We start from the raw sequence: 21,260 nt of genomic DNA, 5'->3' as shown, positions 1-21,260 counted from the left end.
GCCGTATGTTTACCAACAATGAATGAGCTTTCAAGTTGATTAGCTTAAAGCTCTACAAAATTACGCCTGATTAATAAATATGCTAAAGCTTTGAGGCCCTCTTGCATTGGAACTTTAGTTGTATTTTTGTAAAGCTCTTGCAGTAACGGTTTTTCCATCAATAAATACAAAAAAGAATGTACAACGTTGACTACAGCTAATACAGATACTCAATAAGTTGTTTTGGCTTTATTAGTTATTATCTAAATTTATTTTGGATCATTGTGAACTTTACTTTTAATAATGCTTACTTATCTCAATACAATCAAAGCCAAATCGTTTTATTCCTATTACGGAATATATTAATCCTTATCCCACAATTTGTAAGCATCTGTTGGGCTCATTTATCATGCCGTCAAATATATATTAGATTTTTTCTCTAATATACTCAGAAAGTCTCGACGTTTTTGCGCAAATTTCGCTGAAAATTGTAACAAAATTCAATTAATTTGTCACATTGATTTGACATGCGCACAATAGTGCCGAGGGAGGATTTGCACGGATTACGCACATCTCAGAAATCGTTCACAAATTCGCAGATTCACTATGGCTAATATTTATTAAGTAAAGCGTGGCAAGAATCTCAGCTCATATAAGCTTATGACAAGAGATAGGAATTTGATGTAAAATTTGTTTAGGCCGAGTTTCTCATACACAGCAGGTGATCAAGTATGTGGGATTTGGAGAGCTTACTCTACATATAACAAGACTCTGGCATAAGTCGCTAATCACAGACACGTGAGCACACTTCATAAAGGCAAAGTCAGCCACAACCCTCATGGCAGGGGTAGGGAGTGGGGTGACCATGCTAATGCGGCATGAAGTGTCACGAATTCATCAAAACATATTGCCAGCTACCGATGCTACCAAAACAAGATCAAATTAGGGTCGCAGCGTATGATACAGTTGAAGTCAAACAACCCTCAGGTGTTTTCAGTTACGTATATCAGATTGTTTAGCCCTTTGTATTTATGCGCTCAAAATTAATTTGCTCTGTGGCGATTCTCAAAAAAGTCACATAGAGGGGAGTAAATCTGTTGAAATGGGCGTTGAACGCAAAAATTCCATGGTATTTAGCTTGCAAAGCATATCTAAAATATAAAATTATATTAGACTAGAAAATACCCTATAAATGAAGTTGACAACTGTGAAGAGAAATCTAAAATATTTATAAAACTTGTATTCGTGAATTTAGTCTATTAAAAAAGTTTTGTTATAGCACTACTACATATACCCAACTGACAGGGTATTATAGCTACGCATAATTTCGCCCCTTGACTCTTACACTTGTTTTTGCCAAACGAGGGTTGTTGCAACAATTACCATTGCATCGCCTCAATTTATTATTAATAATTTTACGCTTTGTTTATGTTGTCCAATTGTTTTTTGTCTAATCGTTTTTGGCTCTCTGTCTGTCTCTGTGACTTCAATGTGACATCAGCATGTGCCACACACACAGCAGCTGCCACAGTTCGCACGCAAATTGGGCTTCAAATAATGTTGTATGTTGCAGTTGGAAGTGTGCCTCTTAGGGGTATTATCAGGTGGTTGTTGTTACTCATTATTTACGCAATCCGTACAAGTTTTCCAAGTAATCAATTTCATTTGCTACTCAACCGCAAAGTATCTGTGATTTACATAATCTGACTGACAATTCGAATTACCCAGCTTGATAGACGGGATTTTCTGTGACAAACTCTAAAGCGTTTTGTTTATTAAAGATTAATCTTAAATACAAATTATAAGCACTTTAAACCCAACAATAAATGAGAAATCTAAAGTATCAGAAAACAAAATAAAAAATAAGCAATATCCTCACCAATACTCAAAATAGGAAAAATGTGCACCTACACATATCAAAAACTCCAAATAGTCCAAATGAAGCTTTTGGAATTAATTAAAAATTCATAATTGGTTAGGTTAGAAATTTATATACAAGTCTTGAACCCAAATTTTAATTGTAAAAACCTTTTACTAAAAAAAAAGCCCTGAACTAGTAAACATAAATATGAAACGTAAGCTTTATATGATTGTTAAAACAATTGTTCAAAAGAAATAATTTTAAATTAATAATTTCTTACCTTACCCGTTCTTATATTTAGGTTAAATGATGTTAATGTTTTTTGAATTAAAAAAAACTGCCATTCAATAGATCCTGCAAATTCAAATTGAAAGTTTCTGTCGATCTAATTTTGACTTGCGATTGATTTCTATTTGTATATATATATATAAAATCTCTGATTAATTATTTTCTTTAATCCACCCAGTCGAGTGGTTTGATGGAAACGCCTGAAACAAAGTATACAACTTGGGTTCCATTTGTCTTTCAATGGAATATTGGCAAACCCTCTTTCACTCACTCAAGTTTATTTAAATTTAATAACTTTTGTAGCAGATTGAATTTATTCGTGGGTTGAAGAATATGCAGGACGAATGAAAAAGGACAGCTGGTTTGCTTTAAAGGTGAATAAATTATTTCGTTCATTAATATATATAAACTTATATCACTATGAATAATAAACTTAATCACAAACACAATCCAAAACTTGCGCATCTATCACATTTATATATATTGTCTTAGGTCTATATACATGGCATGGCAACATGGAACATTATATAATATTATTATACTCCGCTTTAGATTTCATCCTACGTCAAGCTGTGACTGTAAGGCGAGGCAAAGTCACGCTGGTAGGCCGCCGGATGCAAATGATGGGGATGCATTGGCGGACCTGGTGGCACATTCCCTGAATGATGATGTCCATTCATACCGCCGTACATGTCCGAGCGGGTCTTCTGGCTATTGGATGGTGTGCCGCTCAACAACTCCGCCATGAAGCCAATGTAGGTGATGGCCAGGCGCAGGGTCTCAATGCGAGAGAGTCGTTTCTCATAGGCAAAGGTGGGCACCTTCCGTCGCAACTTATCAAAGGCTTCGTTCAGGTTGAACATGCGACGGCGTTCGCGTATATTCGCAGCCCTCCTCTGGGCCATAGAAGCTACGCGGCGTCGTGTTTTCTTCGAGCTGGAGGAGGAGGCGCCGTGGGAGCGGCTATTGGGGGGCGGACGCTGATTGACGAGCGGGGTAACCTGAGATCTTTGCCAGAGTGCTATTTGTGAAGAAATGGAAATAAACAGAAATAAATAAAAATATACTTAAATAACGGGTTGAGCAATTGAGTAACTTACATAAATCGGAGCAGGGGAAACCTGCTATAAGGTCCTGGTACGGAACTATGGGCGGTGGCGGTGGTGCCTCCTGACCCCACAGTGGCTGAAAAGGTACCTCTGGCATATAGGTAGGTTGGTCACTCGGATGCTGCATGTAGGTATATATAGAGATTCTGTATTCTGTATCGACTGTAGACCTTGGGTCTCTACTGTTCTGCTTGGAAGCCCGAATTGGATTGAATTCTGATTGTGATGTCTGCTCTGAAATCAGCTCTCCCTAGTTGGACTTATTGGATTTCTGACAACCCTTATGGAGTGCAGCATCTGCGACGCGCAGTTGAGACGGCCATTTTGAATGGGCAACAGTTTGAGGCTTTCTGATTGGCTATCATAGAGTTGGGGTTGAGAACCGTGCTAAGCAACTTTTCAGGATATAAGGAAAAGATATTTTATCTTATTGAAAAGTATAATAGATAGAATAAAATAAAAAAATTTAACAAGATATTTTCATCTAAAAAAGTACCAAAATATTTGTAAAAGCATTAGAAACTGGTGGGTATTCTCGTAAGGCTGATCTCAGATATAAGGCTGTTGTAGAAAGAAAAACAAGAGATTGTGTTTGAATTTCTGTTTTTTGCGTTGATTAATAATATATTTGCAATTTGAGTTTTCATAAATGGTCTCAAAATGTTGATGGTTTATGTATTCGCTTTAATTAATAATGAAACATAGATGGCGCTATATGTAAAAATTCTTGCCTAAACAAATGTTAGTCAATTTTCTTCAACTTTTACGTGATTTTATACGGAGCTGTTTTGATTGAAATACTACAAAAATTTATTAAAACTAATTTACTAATAAGTTTACTAATCATTTTTACTGAAGTACTGGTTTGAATTGGTTACTTGTCTCAAAATTAATTTCTTAAATTGATATTTATTAACAGACAGCCACTGAAGCTTAAAAAGTTTCCACGTCCAAGTAAAGAATATTATAACGTAAGTACAGCTCACTGGGACTAAAACACCGATTTTAATTTAATTATAATCATGAACGGTTTTAAACATTTTTGAACAGGATGAGCTTGAGTGAACCGTTCAATCATATCTTCTTTTTATATTGCTTCAGTCAATCAGTTAGACTTCAAAATTATCCGTTGGCATGTTACGTCTGCCAATTTTAATGGTTCACTCCAAGCGCACCTGTAATACCGTGAAACTGAACTCAACGACCTATCAGATGCCTCACAGTCAAATGAACTCCCCACCTATATTGGTGTTACATGGACTGAACCTCTCGGGATCCAATTGGCGTCGCTCGGCTCGGCACATGATGAAGAAGGGCTCGCGCTGGCTCATAGTTGTGGATGCCCGTAATCATGGCGAGAGTCCGCATTGCGAGAGCCATACGCCCGCCGACATGGCTGCGGATGTGGAGGCCTTGATCGTGGAGAGAATGTTGAATCGGATTGTTGCCTTGGGTCATGGCATGGGCGGGCGGGCGCTGATGACGCTGGCGCTGACCAGGCCCGATCTCGTGGAACGTATCATCGTGGTGGACATAACTCCAGGACCGCTGCCCCCGGAAGTCGTCAATGCAGCCAGGCTCTTCAAATTGATGGTGGATGTGCTGCCGAAAATACCAAAAGATCTTTCCCTGGAGGAGGGTCGCACATTCATAATGCCTGAGCTCAGGAAACTGATTAAAAACGAAACTGATCTGATGATGATTGTTGCGAATTTGCAGAAGAATGACAATGGCTGCTTCGCCTGGACTGTAAACGCGAAGGCCATCTTCGACAGCTGGAGTCAATTAATGATCAGATACAAGCAGTCGTTAAAGGGACTGCCGCCATACCAGGGCGAAACTCTGCTAATTGCGGGACGAAAGTCCAAATTCGTAACGCCAACGAATGTCAAGATAATGAAAAAGTTCTTTCCCAAATTGCATGTCGAGTATTTGAATGCTCATCACAAAGTTCACGTGGATCAGCCCCAGAAGTTTGTCCAGTTAGTTGTTGACTTTACGAAAACCTGCACAGGCTGTAAAATGTTGTAATCACTTTGACACTATAGAGGCCGATGGCTAGTATCAGTTGACCAATTCCTCGGTAGGATTTGGTCTTCGCACAAGATTTTCAACTTCTACGCAGATTTCCATGATATATGATACACCCATAATTGTGTTCAGAGCAATTCAAACAATGTAGAAGAATATAGAAGAGTAAACAAAATATAACGGACGTTAGACTTACGTGGTTATTTTATACCCTGACCGCATTAAAAGGGTATAATGGTTTTGCTGAAATATATGTAAAGGAGGCGTGGTATACCCAACAAAGTATATATATTCCTGATCAGAGCGACGAGCCGAGTCGATCTAGCTCCGTCCGTCTGTCTGCCCGTCCGTCTGTCGCGTCGATCTCAGAAGACATGAGAGCTAGAGACCTGAAATCTTTTTTCTTGAAATTGGCCCATCTTAAATGTTATCGTAATGTCAGTGGCAGATTCACATCGTTCAAATTCAGTTAATTCTTTTCTTATTCTGTGCTTACTTCGAACTCTTGTGATTATGATTCCATGATTCCACATGAACTTAAATACAGAAATTTGTGCAGCTCGAAATATAGAAATGCATTTTAGCATTTATGTTTAAGACAGCGTGAAAACCGGATTTTAATTGATATATTATTTACATTTTTTTTCCACAGATAATTTTAATTGCGATAAATGGCATTAGTCATTGTATTGTTTTTTAAAATAAATAATTACAACCAGATCTGCTTCCAGGACTGCTCTTTACTTTCGCAGTTGACAGCCATGTTTATCTAATTAGCCTCATTTTAGTTTATATTATAGAACCATATTTCTCTCGTGTGTCTGTAGTTTTGCAAACATATAATCATTATCTTACTGAAATTTTTATTGTTTCCGTTTGATTTTGGAGCCTACTATTGCGAAATACATATATTAATCTTTATGGCAGAGTTATTAATCATCTCTTGGCTTCAAATATATATTGTATTATGCTCTAATATACTCAGCAAGTGTTGCATTTGCTCGGATTACGCCAATCTTTGTTCATAGATTTGTAATTTATAAGCTGATTCCTATGGGAAATATTAGTTTAGCAACGCGTGGCAAAAGTATCCTCTCATTTCCTTATGAGAGAAGTGAAAAAATATATTAATTTAATCTCAAATCTGTTTAGTTCGAGTTTCTCATACACAGCAGGTGATCAAGTGTGTGGGATTTGGAGAGCTTACTCTACATATAACAAGACTCTGACATAAGTCGCTAATCACAGACACGTGAGCACACTTCATAAAGGCAAAGTCCGCCTCAACCCTCACGGCAGGGGTAGGGTAGGGGTGACCATGCTAATGCGGCATGAAGTGTCACGAATTCATCAAAACATATTGCCAGCTACCGATGCTACCAAAACAAGATCAAATTAGGGTCGCAGCGTATGATACAGTTGAAGTCAAACAACCCTCAGGTGATTCCAGTTGCGTCTAACAGATTGTTTACCCCTCTGAATTTATGCGCTCAAAATTAATTTGCTCAGTGGCGATAAAGAATAAAACTGTTAGAAATGAAATGTTGAACGCAAAAATTCCATGGCATTTAGGCAGAAAAACATCGATATCTTAATGAAGACACCATGTTAGACTTTAAAATACTTTGTATAGATAGGAATAGGTAGTAGGAAACGGGGAATAGCTGAAATTAAAAAGAAAAAAAAAAAACAAAACATTACCGTTTATTATATATGCAGATAATATTAAAACATGTAAATAATAATAAGAATAATAATAATACAATATATAATATAAAATATATGTTTATATATGTGTATAATAATTTATGGGCGTCAAAAGTAATATAAAAATTTCGTTCTCTTCTGTTTTCTAGCTGAGCCATCACAGGCTATTATGGCTGTGCACAATCTCGCCATTTGGCTCTTGCACTTGTTATTCGCCACACGAGGGTAGTTACAACAGTTCCCATTGTGTTGCAGCCCTCACACATTAATTTATTAACAATAATTTCACGCTCTGTTTATACTGTCCAGTTTTCGTTGTTGGGTCGCTCCGCCTTCCATCTAATGTGACTTCAATGTGGCATCAACAAGTGCAGCTGCAGCCGTTCGCACGCAAATCTGGCCTCAAAAATTTACGTTAGGGGGATTCTCAGGTGGTTGCTGTTCAACCTCAAAGTAACGGCGGTTTTCCAGCCAGGGCAACAGCGTCTTGATTTCTTTTGAATATGTTGGTGACTTGCAGATCTCCGAAGCATCTTCCATATTCCATATTCCAATTCACCCAGTACAATGGGCAGAGTTTCTGTGACTGTCTTAAATACTATTCAAAATGTTATTTTCTTTGTAAAGACAAAGTCGAAAATGTTTTCAATGTTTTCATAGCTTACCCCAGTGTCGTCTATAGCTAAGCATATCCAGTTGTATGTCGGTTAAGGAAGGAAACTTTCCCTTAAAATTCAACAAATTCAAAATTTCCGCTAGTTTCTCTACATAGAATCTTGAAAATCCATCGAATTTTTCAGTTTTGGCTGCTGGCGCAGTTAGCAGCAGTTGCAGCAGATCGTGTACAGCAGGTCCAATATTAGCACTACCAAAATCATTGAAAACCACATCTCGAAGCTGTCCAAACTCATCAAATAAGCCAAGTAAATTGTTCGAGCAACAAGCTCCGTTCAAAATAACAGTGAAGGACTTTTTCGAATCAGGTGCTTTGACGCGACTAGATAAAGTCCTTTGATAGGATTTCTATTAGCGAATACAGATACTGTTATCTAAGGTACTTACTCCACCAAATGATTCCAAAACTTACCACCTTATCTTCAAATTGCCTCAGGCCGTTAGCCCTCAGACTCTCATAAAATTGTTGCTGTATCCAGCTCTTTTTTGCTATTAAGGTTTGATCTGGTTCTTTATATGAAGGAAACTCATTCAATTGGTCTCGATTCGATTGCAAATAACACGCTGAAGCCGCATGATAAGCAGCTACCCTTGATAGGATCACCTCCATTGCCAATTGGTCTAGACCATTTAGTTTGGTGACGAATCAGTAGCCCGTGGCTGGAAGATAATCTAAATACAGACTGCTTTTACTCACGTAGCTCCTAGGTGTGAAATTGATTTTTTTCTGAACATCGTCAAAGAGGCTCTCGAGAGCTGGCAGCACCACCTTGTGCATCTGAGCTTCAAGCTGGAAGGCTGGAAGCTTTGGAACCGATTTACACAGATAGGTCACAAGCCGAGTTGAGTCGTCTATTCGATGGTGTTATCGTAAACGATATCGTAATTTGTATTGGTTATTCAGCAATTAGCTCTGTTCCTGCTCACCTGCTAACCTAATGCCGATTTGCACACGCTGCCCATATGGCACATTACTCAGGCGAACGTTTTCTATTTTCTGAAATGCATTGAATTCCTTCTTTAAAATTTGCTGCAAATGCTGCGGGTCTAAGAGAGACAACCAAGTACTTAGACAAATATTGCAGTCCAAACATGCTCGTTTTACCTTCCATTGAGTACTGCTTCCTGCCTTGTCAATAAACATCAACTTAGCTGTTTAATCGCCTGAAACTTTAACTTATCATTGAGGAGATTATCAATAGATTTCTTAAAATAAATCATTTGTCAGCGGCTAGAACGGAAATAACCACAACTTGTACATCTATCACAAATACACATATATTTAATTTCGAGTCTACACACATGCATGACAACAAAGAAAGATATTCAAATACTCTTTCCACTCAGCACGACAGGCCATGTCTAGCTGTGACTGTAAGGCGTGGCAAGGTCATGATGATAGGCCGCCGGATGCAAATGATGGGAATGCATCGGAGGAATTGGAGGCATAGCTCCTGACTGATGATGTCCGTTCAAACCGCCGTATGTGTCCGAGCGGGTCCTGTGGCCATTAGATGGTGTGCCGTTCAACAACTCCGCCATGAAGCCAATGTAGTTGATGGCCAGGCGCAGGGTCTCAATGCGAGAGAGTCGTTTCTCATAGGCAAAGGTGGGCACCTTTGGTCGTAACTTATCAAAGGCTTCATTTAGGTTGAGCATGCGACGGCGTTCGCGTATATTCGCAGCCCGTCTCTGACTCGTGGAAGCCACGCGGCGTCGTGTTTTCTTCGAACTGGAGGAGGAGGCACCGTGGGAGCGGCCGTTAGGGGTCGGACGCTGATTGACGAGCGGCGTAACCTGAGATCTTTGCCAGACTGCTGTTTGTGAAGAAATGGTAAAACAGAAATAAATATAAATATACTTAAATTACGGATTGAGCAATTGAGTAACTTACATAAATCGGAGCAGGGGAAACCTGCTATAAGGTCCTGGTAGGGAACTATGGGCGGTGGCGGTGGTGCCTCCTGGCCCCACAGTGGCTGAAAGGGCACCCCTGGCATATAGGTAGGTTGGTCACTCGGATGCTGCATGTAGGTATATATAGAGATTCTGTGTTCTGTATCGACTGTAGACCTTGGGTCTCTACTGTTCTGCTTGGAAGCCCGAATTGGATTGAATTCTGATTGTGATGTCTGCTCTGAAATCAGCTCTCCCTAGTTGGACTTATTGGATTTCTGACAACCCTTATGGAGTGCAGCATCTGTGACGCGCAGTTGAGTCGGCCATTTTGAGGCGTTCTGATTGGCCATCATTGAATTGGGGTTGAAATCGTAGCATGCTGAAGTCAATGGAAAATATATGATATGTAGGTAGGTTATTAATGAATATAACTGAATATTTCCATCGGAAAGTATTTTAATATTTGTTAAAAAATTATATAATATTGCTGAAACTCACAAATATTAGGAAAGGTTAGTACTATTTTTTTAATGTGATCCAGATTTCATTATTTGGAGTATGCATTCGCTTGAATATAAATGAGACATAGGTGGCGTTTTTTTAGTACTAGGAAAAATTTCCCTCTGAAGAGCGTTATCCAATGCCAGCACCACTTTTGCTCGACTGCAGTTATTATAGTAGAATGGAAATTTAACTGGCTTAGTAAACGGAATAATGTACACCAAGTACCATATAATTATTTTTTTTTTTTTTTCAATTATATGTAATTATTAAATAATTTCTCTGTTAAATTTGTTCTTTTTATTATGAGTTCAGTAAAATTTGGTAATATAATTATAAATTTTATATCTAAGATATTGAATGCCCCTAATGTACTGAACATCTAACTGTTGCATGTACTGTTTTTGTTTATAAAAATCTGTCGTGAATCTCGCTCAACATATTTCTAAATTATGTTGCGTTCTCACACACATTCTCGCTTACTAGAGCGAATGCGCGGATAAGTTACCGGTATTTACTCTCTTATAAATATAAGAGTTTGCCTATCAATAGTTAGCTCGTTGTTGAAATTAAAACTTTAAATATTTACAAAATTAAATTGGGATCCAAAAAAAAAAAACAAATAAAAATTTTACTGTAATATATGTATATATTTAGATTTAGAAACAAAATACAAAAAAAATTTTCATTTTACTTAAATTTTAAATGTTTGCTTTGTCGTTCGACAGAAACCACTTCTGAAAGGCTCTTGAGTGTATCAATAATTAGAAATTAGATAGGACACGCTTTCGATGCAAACTATTAAATCAGAACGAGGGTCCCTTCTTGAGCATCGCATTTGCAGTGGAACATGAAACCCTTGCGAGGGTGTTACTTAAAGCCAGCCAACACACTTCACTTCATGCCTCTTTTAAAAGCAACTAAAGCTTGTTTTGAATAGGTATAATACACACATGTACATACTGGTATAAATATATATATTTTATACCGTCAACGCACTTGACACCTTTTTTCCAGGAAAAAGCAAGCCGGGCTCTCAATAATTCTCTGATATTCCCATGATATATAAAGTGAAAAAAGAATAAATTCCAAAGACGATTTGTTTGTGTCTGGCGCAGAGCACTGTGTGCGATTTATACTCTCTATAGAGCACGCAGACTTGCGTAGATATATGTGGAAAGTGTAAAAATATGTAGAGTTGCGAGTTTTGTGTGCGTCTCGTTGCAGCATCATTTGCCAGTACCTAATTTTCCACCCAAATGCATGTTATTTATGACGTCATTTGGGGATTTGTTTGCATACAGGTTAGCTCAGAGAGACTTGGCATGTCATATGTATTACGTTCTATAGTAAATCTATACTATTAAGATGTTTGCTACATAATGTGAATGTGAAGTTGGCTTTAAAAATAAATGCAATAAAATGATAAAATAAAAATGTTTTGGTTTGAAATGCTGCCATTAAATTTGATATACGAATGAAATGGAATTTAATCATGTGTTTCGGTAACAAATTTAATTCAACACGTACAAGCATTTATGACTTAAATTTAAGACGCTTTTGAATAATACAATTTTTATAAGGAAATCAGTGGGAAATAAATTAATTTTCATTTCAAATCGAAATTTTAGTATTAAATCATTTTGAGTTGAAAAATAAAAAGATGGATGATTAAACTCTTGGCAATAAACGCAATTTATATCTTTAAAAAAAAAAGAAACCCGAATTTCTGTTTGAAACGAAAGTAAAATTCGCCAAATGGGGAATTCTATGCTAGCAGTTTATAATTCATCCAAAATTTAATTGCAATCGTTGCGATGCATCGAGTAATTATTTTGTGTACAATTTTTTATTTATATATATCTATATATTATACTGTATTAAATATTCGTTAGTTAACTACTAATTCTTTTCATTTCAAAAGCCTTATGCTAATTTGGGAGACTCCAGCTGATCATGACAGGAATATTTTTAAATGTTTGACAAGCTACTACAAATTCAAGATATTGTTTATTAAATAAAGCCTTTCACCTTGAAGCATGAACACCTTTTATAAAATAGAAATGCTTAAATAAAACTACATATAATTATTTACTGCAGCTGACTGCAGTTGACGGTGCTCGAATTGCTTCCAACTGAAACAGGTTTCGAAGCTGTGACAATTTATGACGAAATTGTACTTTCTTTTCCAAAAACATGTGTGCAGTATATTGGAAATGGTGCATTTCAATGACAGCACATTCGCTGCGTATGTTGATGGAATAAATGCGCTGTCAGCGCATTTCTGAAGCTCGTAACCCTTTTCTGGTTTTCTCCCCCCGCGCCGGCAAGTAGAGAAACGTCTACAACATGCTGTCGACAGGGAGATTTAGGTACAGAAACGCAAGCAAAATAAAGTGAAAGTCAAAGTCGATGGAGCTTCAACATGACAGCCAATTGAACCAACCTCTAGAAGTCCTCCCACTTTAACTACACACACACACACACACATAAACACAGAGAGTTTTGATATAGCGCGAGAGGACTTGACTGTGAAGTTGGGTGAATGGAAAATATCTTTGTATTGGTAAACGGAATAGCATAAGGTGAGGAGTCTAAAGTACGCAACAATGGGCAACAATTTGGAAGATTTCCCCCTGATTTATTCGTGTGAAACGTGCGAGCGTCTGGATTTTCCCTCTGCCGCCTCAATATATTCGATTCATTTTGGAGCACAAAGCGATAGCAACGAGCAGGTCAAAAGCATTATTTGCTTATTTGGTAGTCTGGCTTAAAGTGTTCCGTTTGCTTGTAGAGTTAAATACTTGACTAGGATGAAAAGAAGCCAACTATTTTCTTTTCTTTTTTGTAAGGTCTTTACGTTTCTTACTTTGAATTAATTAATTAATAAGAAAACTTTTCAAGCTTGTATCATTTTGAGAGACGCCATTTAGTACAAGTTAATTGAATTTTAACAAAGTCCACCATAATTTGAGTTTGTTATGGAAAAGAATTGCACAGCGAAAGCTATCATAAACTGCAGGCAAAGTAATTACAGAAACAAAGCGCCAAGTGCCAAGTTTGTTGCGCATTGTTTTAAGTTTTGTGCTAAGCTTAAGTTAGCTGGGAATAACAAAAGACACTTGGCACCGAGCCTAAGCGGGCAACCTATGCCAAACTCATTTGGCAAACAAGCCTCAGATATGGAGAGCATGTTCAGTGCACTGGAAATACTCGATGACATGTTGGCAGTCATTCCTGCATCAACTGTCAAGAGGAAGAAAGGCGAAAGACTGTTTGAAAGAGAGAATGGGAAAGAGGGAAGAAATAAGGCAGAGCGATAGAGCAAGTGAATGATAAGTTCGAATCAAATTAAACTTTTCTTTAAATTTGTTTTTAAGATAAGAGTGGAAACATCAGCTGTCTTACTATAAATTAGTTTTTCAAAGCAACACTGAACTGGCTACGTCATTGATAGTGGGATTAATAGGATACCCGGCAAAAAAATGCATCAGAAATTCATTTGTATATACTCTGTTCATAGCATGCCTAAGGACATATGTATTTTAAGTTTATTTAGTTAAGTAAAATAAATCTAAAAAATTATGTAAGTATATATTTGTATTAGACATTAGAGTTAATAATGAAATAATAATAGCTAACTTAAAATGAAACACTGGTATTGGTCAACTCATATTTTATTTTGTAATACAAAAATTAAAAAAAAAAAAAATCATGTGAAATAAAACCTGTTATATTGTTTCAATGTTTTCAGAAAATATTGAGCAGGTCGTGATCGGAATTGTGAATTATATTTGCATAGGTGTTACGCAAACAGCCAGTCATACCTCGAAATGTTCAGCTTGAGCACATCTTAGACACCTTGCAGTTGAGAATAGAGTATGGGGCAGTCGTGTACTCCCGATTGGCATGTTCTTGTGCGGTTTTTGTTCAAGGCGCATAGTACTTGAATGCGACAATTAATTTCAGTGAATTATGACCGCAGAGTGGAAAATGGCGCTAATGCGATGCTCTCCATTGGCAGAAAACACGAACAGCTGTCAGCAGGCACCAGCCCGCACTCACAAACACACACACACACAGACAGACACACACCGATTTTGGTGTGTGTAACTTTGCGCCATGTCCGAAATGTGGTTAGAAAGTTGTTGGCTAACAGCCTTTCGGTCAGCCTTTTTGGCTTAATGCAGCGTAATGCGAACCACAGTTCACAAATGCACAGCTCCCCGGTGTGTCATTTGGCATCTCTTTGCACATGTATGTAAGTATGTATGTGTGTGTGTGTGTACGTGTATGTGTACGTGTGGCGCCGGCGGCGTATACGTGATATCTGCATGCTTTAAAGCCTGGCTCAGATGTGAGGCCAATTGTGAGTGCCAACTGTCGCCACATTCGCTATGACATTGCCCATTATTTATGGGCAAACAATTGAGGCAGCCCTGGGTTCAAACTATTGTTCGATGCACGTGCAGCAAAAAATAAAAGAAAAATCACACACATACACACACACACACACACACACACACACACACACACACACACACAAAATGGCGGATGACAACAAAACCTAACAAAATGGCGGCAAAACAACGCGGAAGTCGCGAGCTCAGTCGAGCTAAAAATTCCTGTAAAGTACAATGAACCGCAAGAGTTGCATTCAACGTGAGTGTATGCGTGTGTGTGTGTGTGTGTGTGTGTGCATAGCTGAGTGGATTTCTGTGAAAGAAATGCTAGAGTATTGTGCTGGCAAAAAGCAAGGCGCGCTGTTATTGTTTTGCAGCATTTGGCATCATTTATTTTGTGGCCCAAACAAAGCGTTAAGTGGGTTGATGCATGTCCCCAAAAGAGGCAGAGGCAGGCACACACACACTATTCTGGCAGCTGTCTACCACCGGCCTCTCTGCGTGGCACAGCTGTTGTCAGTGCAGAAGAAAAATAAAGTTAGGGCTAATGGGTCAAGAGTTTCGGATCTCGAGTGAACTAACCAAAGTTTTCCCTGGATTTGCAGTTGCAAAAAACAAATCTAGTCGACTACAAATATATAAGTAAATATATATGTACATCAATATTTTTTTAATATGTACATATATATCCCACAATGATCGGCTTAGCAGCGTAAAACTTTAATGATTTCCAGTTGAACCTATCTATACGTGATATTTGAACAGAATTTTACGCTGCTGAATGATTGGAAATTTAATTTACTTTATTATTATTATTATTATTTTTTTTTTTTTTTTGAGTGAATGATTCAATGATTCAGTTTAAGCTCGCAGTTAAATAGTGAATATTGAATGCATGCCACAATAGCAGAGCGGAATGAATGTTAATTAAATTGTTACGATATTCCTTTTAATTATTTTTAATATTATTTAATGCATGGGTACGCCGTGGGCATTCGATTCAGTAGTTTTAATACATTATTTAAAAAAATGTAAATATCGAACAACAAAAAAAAGTTGAACAAACTCTCATTTGTTAGTCGCTGCTCAAATACTCTAGACATAATGCAGTTTAGTATCAACAAAGTAGAGCTTTGGTGTTGTAAATTTTATATTGTGATTGCGCCTGGTCAGCTGCTCGTAAATCTAATCAACTGAGTAGAAGAAAACATAAATAGGAAAATGAAAACCAAAAAATACAAAAAGTAGAAGAAATGTTGAGGAAGTTGGCAAGTCAAACGGCAAACAGGCTGCGAACGATAAGCAAATTACGCAATCTACTTAAACTCGACCTTAGCTTGAGCGCGTCTGCATGGAGCTTGCTGCTCGGGGCTCGCCTTATGAACCGCATTCAGTTTATGGCACCCGCAGTTCGCAGTTCGCAGTTTGCAGTTCTCGGTTTGCAGTTTTGAGAAACTTTTTTATTCAATTCACTTAAGTTTGCTGTTTGCATTTTTTGTTGGTGCAACATTTTCTCGAACTTGCAGCGAGGTGCAGCGCCTCCTTGCTTACCTGGCCTGAATCCTCAGCTACACTGTGCTGCAAAAGTTTGCAAAGTAAAACACGCATACAGATCCTACTGGCTTCTGGTTTCTGGCTCCTGGCTGCTGTCTGCTGTCTGTTGGCCTGCTCCTGTTGCCGTTTTGCCATCGCAGCTAATGGTGTTTATTGCATTTACTCTATCTTCTGCTGGCACTTAAATCGGCATCAGGACGACAGAACGGCATTCAACTGTGACACCTACCCGCAACATCCTCTTTCTCTCTCTCTCTCTCTCTCTCTCTCTCTCTCTCTCTCTGTCTCTGTCTCTCTCTGTCTGAAAGTCAACGGACGTTGGAAACACCTGCAGCAACACGCAAATATTCAGCAGCTAGGAGCCAGCGGCCGGAGATGACTCCAGAGTCCTTGTCAACAGCGCGCTGCTTGCAAGAAAGTGCAAAGTAAATTCACAACACAAAGTGTGCAAGTTGGTCAGAGGTCCTGCGGTTCCCTATGGCCACCCCTCTCCTTTCTATCAAAATGCACAGTCAGCGCCACGCCCACTCGGCCCACAGCTGGCGACGATTACGGGCGAGATTTGGCTGGAGCAAACTTTGATTAAATCACATGACAAACTCATCGCCACCAGGACTAAAATGTTGAGCCACACAGACTGAAGGATATCCCTGCTGGCGATGCCCGGGGCTGGAATATACTCAAGTGGTTTGCCACCGAGCCAGAATTGACTGGGTATGGCTGGTTGAGCCACTGGAGGCTGGGGTAAATAAATTCATTAAGCGATTAGATTCGCTCTGCAGGTGATGCACTATCCAGGAGCTGTGGGTCCTCTCTTTTTGCATGCCCTTTGTGCGATGGCGAAGCATTCAGTTGGTCGGATTAAATGGATTTACTGTCAGCTATTATTGCCATTGTTTCCCCAGCTCCAGCTGTGGGGCAACCGCTCGCTTAAGTCGTTCGAGACAAAGCAGCTGAGCACAGATTGGCCGAAAATAAAATTTAAATGTGAAAAATATTCTATGGAATTGAGATACAATAAAATTTGAGCACATAATAAAGAGAAGCTGTCGGAATCTAAGTCCGTATTAAGAGCTCGTATTCTGTTTAATAAATGTGAAAGCGTTAAATATTTGTAAAAAGTGGTAAAAACTTTAAAAGTTAAATATAGTTCGCTAGCCATAGTTGATGCCATAAAGTATATAGTTATTGATCAAGCAATCGCTATGCGAGCGAACGGAAAGAAATATTATATGCAAATTGTTGTAAGCCTTGTGAATTAATCCTTTTTTTGTATTAGAGAAAAAAGATAATATACAAGCCGATTTTTACTATCATTTAAACCATTAAAGCTAAAGACTTGAAATTTTTTGTATTCTTTTAGGTTTGCTTTGGAAAATTTCCAAATTTTTAAAGCATTGCTATAATTAAAATTCTAAAATTCACTCCAGCTTCAGAATTAAAACCTCAGTAAGCAGCCCACTTTTTTTTGCATTGTGTAATGTATGTCAAAGTCAGGCACATACAATTAGCAGTTCCACTCGAGTTTTGTTGTTATTCATTATTATTGAGTGGTTACTGCAACCTGGAATTCCACAATTTTTTTTTTCGATATTTCACCTTCATCTAATAATGTTGTATGTGAATTTTATTATTGTCGTCAATTTTTTCATTATTGTCACTTACTCTTAAATCATGTTAAATCATTTCGCATCGTATAGTAATATAAAATTGTTTCTGTACGAGTAGCACTTGAAAGTTGAAAACTGAAAAAAAAAAAACGATCAAAAAACTCAATCATAATAACATCCAGAACAATGTAAAAATGTAAAAAAGTATTATAAAAAGTATTATATTTTCAAGCGAAATTTTTCACTGGAAGAATTTCATAATTTATATCGATCAATGAGAAAAAATCAACAAAGAACAATAATTATTTTGTAAATCGTAAAATAATTTTAAATTGAGCATATTTTATGACCAAGTGTATTTTCTCTTCTTCTGTCAAAACCTCTAGTTCTGGTCACATGTTGTTGTTCAGCGAACCTCTAACCAGAGAGCACATACTGACGATTACACGTCCCTGTGTAATTTTGTCATAATATCATTCCGACATATATACGTATAAATATATATTTTTATTTATATATATAGATGCATATTTAAATATACAGTTCTTTAGTCGTACTACTTAATATGAAATAAATGATTTTTTTCTGCAAATGCAAGTATTATAAACGAAATGGAATGCATTGAAATAAATTTTTTATACAAACTTTTATTTATTTTCTCGATAATTTAAAAATGTTAAATATTTAAAATTGAATTCAATTGACACAAGTAAAATGCAAAAATGTATGCCTTGATTATTATAAAAAGCATGGAAATATGCTAATTCTCATCCAATATCTGTTGTTTATAATGTCTTATTTAAAGTTGCTTTCAACAGAATTTCGGTTCGTTCGTTTGACTCATTAGCCAAGTCATGTGTTTATTAGCCATTATTCCTAATCAATCCAGATGGCTCTGTGTACTTAGCCAGACTCAAGTTAAGTCGGCCCATGCATGCTCTTTGATGGCGGCACGCAATTTATCTCAATTAAACTTGGATTACAAATTATGAATATTGATTTATGGCTAATTCCAAAGGCTTTCGGCCCCTCTGCGCCAGCCACCAGTCAGCTAATTTGATTTGGGACAAAGGTATGTGAGCTGTCGGACCTTATTCAACGGCGCCTCGTGTCGGTCTCTGGAAATTCATTAACAGAACCTCGCCAGCTCCTTGGCACGACTCGAAAATGTGGCTCAGCTCGTATAAACTCGAGTGCAACTTAAATTTCGCCTCGCTGCACTTTTGTCTTTGCGCCAATTATAAACTAACTTCAAACTTTTGCGACAGTTTGCGCTGTCTTGATTTTTTGCGAGTCGCAGAAATAGGGGTAGAGAAATAGAGAGAGAGAGAGAGAGAGATGCTGTTGTTGTTGCTGCTCTGCTATCCTTTCAGTTGAGCGTTGAGTAGTTGATTTTTAATTTTCGCTGTCAACGAAAGCTAAGTGTGGAACGCTGTCATAAGGACATTTTTATGATTTAGTTGTGCAATCGCTACGCTAGCTTCCTGCTCAGATAACAAGCGGACCACTGCGCACAGCACACAGCACACAGGACACTTTAACGGCCAACAATAAAAGCAACAGCCAGCGTTGACCTAATGAGGCCACCAGCCGCAGACAGCAGAAAGAAATTGAGATGCCGCAGCGGCATTTCATTTAATTGTGCAAACTGTGTGGCAGACAGTCCTCTGTCCAGTGCGTCCTGCTTGTCCTGGCTCCTAATGAAGCCGCCTGTTGTCGCTGCTAATGTCGATAAGGTCATGCGGGGCGTGGCATCGTAAAGAGGAGCCATAAAAGCGAAACGCCACTTGCCAAGCAGCCCCAAGAATGGGGCCAACCGCTTTCTGCTTATCAGCGCCACGTCTCTATATATAAATATATATTATATATACATATGTATATAGGTATAGGAATACGTATATAAATATGTCTATGCTGCTGGAAAGACGCAGCATATTTCATCAGCTCAACGGCCAAAGTGAGAAACTCTAGAAGTTTGACTTCCACTGACGCTGCATCGTTGACTTTTGTTTGGTGGCCTCGATTTAATGTTCGTCTAGCTTTTGGCTAACCTCCTGCTTCGCTGGCAGAGGCCAGGGCTGGGGTTAATGTGGTTGCTCATTAGTAAAATAATTGCCAACTAATTGGCTCCAGCGAGAAGGCGACTCGCCTTGTATCCGATTGTTGCCCGGCAACTGCATTAGACTCTGTGTGCTTACAGTCCTTGAATTTTCCCCAGCAAATATAGCAGGAGTAAGACTTAACCAAAAAGGGATAAGCACTTCAGATGACACCGAAATGGAAGCCTATTTCAGTTATTAACTGTTGAGGAGACCAAGTCCATCGATACTGTTTTGTTTATATTTATAGTGTGGTTTTAATCCTATATATAATAATTTATACATCTATAATTAGCATTATTATTAATGCTGATAGTTTTATCTTGATTAACACTTTCTTCTTCACCCTTATTCGCATACATTATTTTTTTTGCAGCCTTAATACTTTGCTCTGCAATTAACTGGCATTTTTATCTCTCTAGTTTATTGCTTTGGGGCTCACCTTTACAGCTGCTGCTTCACGCTTAAACGGGAAATTTTCGCATAATTTTGCGTTTTATTAACGCCCTTGCCACCTTAATGCTCGCCGCTTTAGCACCGCTTATCTTGATTAAAGTGAAAATTTGAACAAATTATGAATCAATCTTTTACACAGCCAAGGAATGCACAAACTCATCAGTTCAATGGTTAAGCAGCAGCTAAATGTCGATTGGGAGCTTATTATTATTAAAAATACTTTAATGACAAAAGTGCATAAATTCGATATATAAATCAGCTAAGCTTATAGAAAAACGTAGGATAACTTTGAACTTTAGGTGTGTAATTAGGAAATAGTCTGAGCGATTAACATAGTGACATAATCATGAAGCATATTTATTAATTTTTTTTATAGGGCCTAGAGCTTTTAGTACCAACAGTTCGGATAGCCACAAGTTTTGTATAATAATTACTGTGTTTTTTAGCGGGTTTTAATGCAATTTTCGGTATATGATCTCCATTCCCTACTGAATATTGTGATATTATAATTTATCCAGTCTCAGATTTTTCAATTTAAAGAGTGTGGCTAAGCCAGCACTCAAAATATAAGAAATCCAAAATGGAATAAGACATACATTAAAATAAATACATATTCTAACATTAAAGCCTTATAAGTACATATATAGCAGTATAAATACATTTTGTAAAGAATCTGTAACATTAAGTTAATCTTACATAAGAAACTATTAATTGAAAGTAGAGATTTAGAATGGATATAGCTTTAAGATATAGTTTAAGTATGGCTATATAAACAATATAGAGTATATATCAGACGGATATGGCTATTTCGATTCAATTCGTCGCCCTGGTCAAGAATATATACACTTTATGGGTCTTCCACTCCTGCCTCTGCCTATTATATAATCAAACCGGTATAATCTGACTTCGTATTTCCGATGGGAATTCCTGACTCGATTGGTATTGAAACAGTTTTTGTATAAAATGTAGAAAAGTATGCTCTGAATATTCGTAGAGTGTTGAAACACTCAGTTGAAACGGAATGTAGAATTTTCTAGTGAAATGAGGTTTTGAGAAAGTTATCCATCGAAAAACCTAGTATCCCATGG

General features: G+C 37.7%; 4 protein-coding genes across 4 annotated transcripts; 1 reads left to right on the top strand and 3 right to left on the bottom strand.

Annotated features, from left to right (window-relative positions):
• Positions 1-2,518: 2,518 nt before the first annotated feature.
• Fer3 (48 related 3) lies at positions 2,519-3,603 on the bottom strand. Its single transcript, XM_018110889.3, has 2 exons — positions 3,229-3,603; positions 2,519-3,149 (listed from the first exon to the last, which is right to left on the bottom strand). The coding sequence occupies exons 1-2, from the start codon at positions 3,362-3,364 to the stop codon at positions 2,689-2,691; spliced, it is 597 nt and encodes a 198-aa protein (XP_017966378.3). The 5' UTR covers positions 3,365-3,603; the 3' UTR covers positions 2,519-2,688.
• A 690-nt stretch (positions 3,604-4,293) lies between these two features.
• Positions 4,294-5,329, top strand: LOC108658127 (sn-1-specific diacylglycerol lipase ABHD11). The gene has a single exon (XM_018110783.3). The coding sequence runs from the start codon at positions 4,372-4,374 to the stop codon at positions 5,266-5,268; it is 897 nt and encodes a 298-aa protein (XP_017966272.1). The 5' UTR covers positions 4,294-4,371; the 3' UTR covers positions 5,269-5,329.
• Positions 5,330-7,186: 1,857 nt separating this feature from the next.
• Positions 7,187-8,762, bottom strand: LOC108654423 (uncharacterized). Its single transcript, XM_030384452.2, is given in 6 exon segments — positions 7,187-7,521; positions 7,524-7,573; positions 7,641-7,998; positions 8,063-8,502; positions 8,578-8,697; positions 8,756-8,762. Coding segments are annotated over 6 exon segments (1,119 nt in total). The 3' UTR covers positions 7,187-7,377.
• Positions 8,763-8,941: 179 nt separating this feature from the next.
• LOC108659699 (protein Fer3) lies at positions 8,942-9,831 on the bottom strand. Its single transcript, XM_018112741.3, has 2 exons — positions 9,545-9,831; positions 8,942-9,467 (listed from the first exon to the last, which is right to left on the bottom strand). Exons 1-2 carry the CDS (start codon positions 9,678-9,680, stop codon positions 9,013-9,015), a joined length of 591 nt encoding a protein of 196 aa, XP_017968230.1. The 5' UTR covers positions 9,681-9,831; the 3' UTR covers positions 8,942-9,012.
• Positions 9,832-21,260: the final 11,429 nt, after the last annotated feature.

Source organism: Drosophila navojoa, chromosome 2 (genome assembly GCF_054131105.1).
Source record: "Drosophila navojoa isolate 15081-1374.11 chromosome 2, UAZ_NAV_1.0, whole genome shotgun sequence".
In the NCBI taxonomy this organism is placed as follows: Eukaryota; Metazoa; Arthropoda; class Insecta; order Diptera; family Drosophilidae; genus Drosophila; species Drosophila navojoa.
Note: the sequence above shows the minus strand (reverse complement) of the source record. Positions and strands in the feature narration are given on the sequence as shown.